The sequence below is a fragment of the Corapipo altera genome, unplaced genomic scaffold (genome assembly GCF_003945725.1).
Source record: "Corapipo altera isolate COAL_440 unplaced genomic scaffold, ASM394572v1 60965, whole genome shotgun sequence".
NCBI lineage: Eukaryota > Metazoa > Chordata > Aves > Passeriformes > Pipridae > Corapipo > Corapipo altera.
In genome coordinates, this window is record NW_020886369.1 from 1 (window position 1) to 5,095 (window position 5,095).

Below are 5,095 nucleotides of genomic sequence, written 5' to 3' on the forward strand. Positions count from 1 at the left end.
GGAGCTCTGGGGGAAGGAGGTCATGATGGGCCCTGGGAAGGTGACGCGGACGGGGGAGGGCTGGATGAGGACGGTGGAGTCCTGGCACTGCCTGACACAGGGCTCGTTGCAGCTGTTGGCCAGCGGGGTGGGTCCGCAGGGGCGGCAGAGGTCGTAGCAGGCCATGGGTGTGGTGTGGAGGGGCCCTGGGAGGGCAGGCAAGAGAAGAGAAGAGAAGGGGAAAGCAGAGAGGGGTGTGAGGCAGCTGCGGGCGCTGGGGGTGCTGGGGGCGGTGTTGCAGGAGGGCTGGGCAGTGGGGAGGCTGGTGTGGGGCTGTGGGGAGGCGTGAGGGCTGCTGAGGCTGGGGCAGAGCGTGCTGGCCGAGAGGGGCCAGGGGAGCGGTGTGTCAGGAGCAGGAGGGGGTTGTGAGGGGCTGGAGGCTCACCTGGTTGTGGGCAGAGAAGGCAGGAGAAGGCTGGAGGAGAAGGGTGTGAGGGAGAGAGGCGCTGGGCCGGCTTTTATGCTGCTCCTGCAGGGGCGGCACAGCCTTGGCCCAACCCTGTCAGCTGGCGGCAGCTTTGAGGAGTTGGGATTTGGGAGGGTTCGATTGTTGGATGTGTAGGAGGATTGGATTGTTGGCTAAATAAACAACCTGAGCCAGGGAGAAGTGTGATGTCATCAGTGAGGTGATTTTGTGGCTCTCGTGTGCTGTGGTTTGTTGGTGCTTTTCCTTACTTGGCCACTTCTTCTTTGTGATGCATGTCCATCAGTCATTTTGTCGAACCCAGGAATGCTGAGGGAGTCATTTGATGTTCTGGGGAGGTCACTCTCCATCAACTTGGAAAGGTCATAGTCCTTTGGGGCAATTCTTGAGGGATGAAAGAGTATTCATTGCCTGGAATTGTGATCGAGATCAAGAGAGCGGACCTGGAAAACTTGAGGCTGTTCAGGCTGAATTCAGGCTGGTCAGGTTCCATTCCTATGGTCCATTTGGATTTCTGAAATTTTCATGACAAGGTACTTGGTCATTTAAACCTTATTTCTTGGCCTCCTGAAGAAATGCAAGAAACAAAGACCCAATGGGGCTCCATCCCTTTTTGCCCTGGCTGGTCTGTGACCCCAATTCCCTTATTCTACGTTCAAGCCATGAGATTTTACAGTGTATAACTTGTAAGTTGTAACATCCTGTACCTGTGAGCAAAAACTATAATTATAGTGGATGGTCAGTGGGCTCCACTCTCCTCTTCTGTCATTTTACTGATGTACCTTTGTGGAATTCTGTCATTCCATGTCCTGCCCTTGAGGCCGTGTCCATCTGACCTTGGCAGCAGCTTTGATGAGTTGGTTGTTGGGAGGATTTACATGAAATGTGGGGGTCAGGGCATTTGTCAGATGTGACCAAAGCACTGGAGAGGTGGGGTGTCATCAGTGAGATCACCCTGTGTCCCTTGGGGGCTGTGGTTTGTGGGTGAGTTGTTTAGAGGGGCCCCATTCCCCCTCAGCCCTGTCGGGCGGGTCTGGGCTGTGCAGCTGTGCCGGGTGTGAGGGGCTGCCCCTTCAATCCCATTCATTCCTTCCAGCCTCACTGCCAGCTCACTGAGCCTGTCTTTGGGCCTGGCCTTTGTCACTGGCTGTGCTCTGGTGTCAGCAAGTTCACCCTTTGGGGTCACAGGGCTTGTGCTCTGGTAAAAGACAAGCGTCCAAAGAAATTACTAGTGGATGGTCAGTGGGCTCCACTCTCCTCTTCTGTCATTTTGCAGATGTTCCTTTGTGGAATTCTGTGATTCCATGTCCTGCCCTTGAGGCTGCGTCCATCTGACCTTAATGGCAGCTTTGAGGAGTTGGTTTTTGGGAGGGTTGGATTGTTGGATGTGTGTCAGGGAGGGCTGAAGAAACAACCCGAGCCAAGGAGAGGTGTGATGTCATCAGTGAGGTGATTTTATGGCCCTCCTGTGTGGTGGGCTGAGTGGGCGAGGTGGGGTGTGTTTTCCTTTCCACAGTGCTCCCTTTCCATGTGCTCCTCTTGCAGACGTGTCCTTGTGGCAGCAACTTTGAAGGGAGAGTTGGTATTTGGGAGGTTGTGCCTGGAATGTGCTTGTGGGGGCACTTGGCAGGTGCAGACACTGCCCAGGAGAGGTGGGGTGTCCTCTGTGAGGTCACCTGATGTCACTGACGTGCTGTGGTTTTGTGGAGTTGTGTGATTCCATGTCCTGCCCTTGAGGCCGTGTTCATCTGACCTTGGTGGCAGCTTTGATGAATTGGGATTTAAGAGGATTGGACTGTTGGATGTGTGTCAGGGAGGGCTGAATAAACAAAAAGGCAAAGGAAATTGGGGGTGTCATCAGTGAGGTCACCCCGTGTCCCTCGTGTGCTGTGGTTTGTGGGGACCTGGTGAAGATGAGGCCCCAAAGCCTGCCAGGCAGAGCTGCCCCCCTGGAGCCCAGGGCAGAGTTTGCAGGGGGTTTGTCAGGTGAGCAGGGAGTGTTGCTGGGCAAGGGGAAGCCCTGCAGGAAGGTTTGCTGTGTCACTGGGTGCCCCTGTGCCCTCAGGGCCTGAGGTGCTGCAGCCAGGAATGCTGAGGGAGCTGCCTGATGTGCTGGGGAGGCCCCTCTCCTCCTCTTGCCATCAGCTGCTCCTGGTGCCAGTGCCTGGGAGCGCTTCCTGAGGGCTGAAAGAGAGCTCCTGGCTTGGTTTGTGGAGGAAGAGCAGCAGTGACTCCCTGGAGAACTGGCATGTGGTCAGACTGCCCTCATTCCCAGGGTTACAGTCCTTTGGGATGTCTCAGATTTACAGGACATTACTCTCATTGAAACCATGTTTTGTGACCTCATTAAGAAAAGCAATAAACAAATAGCTGTGTGGGTTTGGTCCCTTTTTTGCCCAGGCTGGTCTGTGACATCAGCTCACTTGTTCAGCATTCAGACAATAAGGTTTCATAACTTATAGGATGTAATTCTTAATATCTTTTTCTTGTGAGGAAAAACATATAATAACAAGAAGAATGTCAATGTACTTCTCCCTCCTCGTCTGTCCTACTCTAGGTGTTCCTGAATCATATGGAGAAACCTCAGAGCCTGAGCAGAGCAGCTGCTGGTGGATCTGCTCCAGCTGCTTTTGTGGCTGAGCTGATGTTCTGAACCTTGCACAGTGGAGGTTTGACCTCCACCATTTCCATCAGGATCACGGATTAAGTGTGAGCTCTGCAAGACTGTGGATGACACCAAGCTGAGTGTTGTGGTTGGTTGTCGAGAGGGAAGGGATGGCAGCCAGAGGGGCCTGGACAGGCTGGGAAGGAGGACCTGTGAGATCCTCATGGAATTCAACAGGGCCAAGAGCTTGTGGGTTGTGTCAGTCCCTAACAGGGCTCCAGGCTGGTGGTGGCTGGTTTGAGAGCAGCCCTGTGGAGAAGGCTTGGAGGGTATTGGTGGGTGAAGAACTGACTGGGAGCCAGGAATGTGCCCTGGCAGCCCAGAAAGCCCCCATGTGCTGGGCTCATGGCTGTGTTTGGGCAAGGGAAGAGTTTGTGTCCCATTGTGGAAGGCCCTTGTGTACCAGTCTCTGTTGATCTCTGTGAAATATTTCCTAGGGGAGAGCTGGTCCCTTTTCCACCCAGATGGCATCTGTGGCCAGAGCTCTGTGGCAAATGAAGTTCTAAGAGTCTTGGAGGAAGAAAGGATGAGGAGGCATTTCATGTTTTGCTGCAGGAGAACTTTATTGAGCGAAAGAGTGAAAGGGCAGAGAAGACAGTGGAAGGGAGAAGGTCTGAGGTGCAGTAGGGCGACCATCACCTGAGGTTCTTTGTTGTAGCAGATTTTGGCAGAGCTTGAGCTCGTGGCGTGAGGAAAGTTGTGGAGGCCCCTCAGCAGGTGGAGCAGCCCAGGCCACCCAAGCCTGAGCAACCCAGACCTCCCAGGCCGTAGCCAAAGCCACGGCCATAGCCCAGGCCGTAGCCAAAGCCACGGCCATAGCCCAGGCCGTAGCCTCCGTAGCCAAAGCCGCCGGAGATGGGCTGTCCCTGGACGTTGAGCTCCGTGCCCAGGGCAGCCCCTGCGGTGGATCCGACGAAGGAGCTCTGGGGGAAGGAGGTCATGATGGGCCCTGGGAAGGTGACGCGGACGGGGGAGGGCTGGATGAGGACGGTGGAGTCCTGGCACTGCCTGACACAGGGCTCGTTGCAGCTGTTGGCCAGCGGGGTGGGTCCGCAGGGGCGGCAGAGGTCGTAGCAGGCCATGGGTGTGGTGTGGAGGGGCCCTGGGAGGGCAGGCAAGAGAAGAGAAGAGAAGGGGAAAGCAGAGAGGGGTGTGAGGCAGCTGCGGGCGCTGGGGGTGCTGGGGGCGGTGTTGCAGGAGGGCTGGGCAGTGGGGAGGCTGGTGTGGGGCTGTGGGGAGGCGTGAGGGCTGCTGAGGCTGGGGCAGAGCGTGCTGGCCGAGAGGGGCCAGGGGAGCGGTGTGTCAGGAGCAGGAGGGGGTTGTGAGGGGCTGGAGGCTCACCTGGTTGTGGGCAGAGAAGGCAGGAGAAGGCTGGAGGAGAAGGGTGTGAGGGAGAGAGGCGCTGGGCCGGCTTTTATGCTGCTCCTGCAGGGGCGGCACAGCCTTGGCCCAACCCTGTCAGCTGGCGGCAGCTTTGAGGAGTTGGGATTTGGGAGGGTTCGATTGTTGGATGTGTAGGAGGATTGGATTGTTGGCTAAATAAACAACCTGAGCCAGGGAGAAGTGTGATGTCATCAGTGAGGTGATTTTGTGGCTCTCGTGTGCTGTGGTTTGTTGGTGCTTTTCCTTACTTGGCCACTTCTTCTTTGTGATGCATGTCCATCAGTCATTTTGTCGAACCCAGGAATGCTGAGGGAGTCATTTGATGTTCTGGGGAGGTCACTCTCCATCAACTTGGAAAGGTCATAGTCCTTTGGGGCAATTCTTGAGGGATGAAAGAGTATTCATTGCCTGGAATTGTGATCGAGATCAAGAGAGCGGACCTGGAAAACTTGAGGCTGTTCAGGCTGAATTCAGGCTGGTCAGGTTCCATTCCTATGGTCCATTTGGATTTCTGAAATTTTCATGACAAGGTACTTGGTCATTTAAACCTTATTTCTTGGCCTCCTGAAGAAATGCAAGAAACA

The 5,095-nt window shown here is 55.2% G+C and overlaps 1 protein-coding gene across 1 annotated transcript; it reads right to left on the reverse strand.

Moving 5' to 3' along the window:
* Window positions 1-3,696: 3,696 nt before the first annotated feature.
* Window positions 3,697-4,585, reverse strand: LOC113941161 (feather keratin B-4-like). Its single transcript, XM_027632316.1, has 2 exons — window positions 4,470-4,585; window positions 3,697-4,230 (listed from the first exon to the last, which is right to left on the reverse strand). The coding sequence occupies exon 2, from the start codon at window positions 4,208-4,210 to the stop codon at window positions 3,839-3,841; it is 372 nt and encodes a 123-aa protein (XP_027488117.1). The 5' UTR covers window positions 4,211-4,230; window positions 4,470-4,585; the 3' UTR covers window positions 3,697-3,838.
* Window positions 4,586-5,095: the final 510 nt, after the last annotated feature.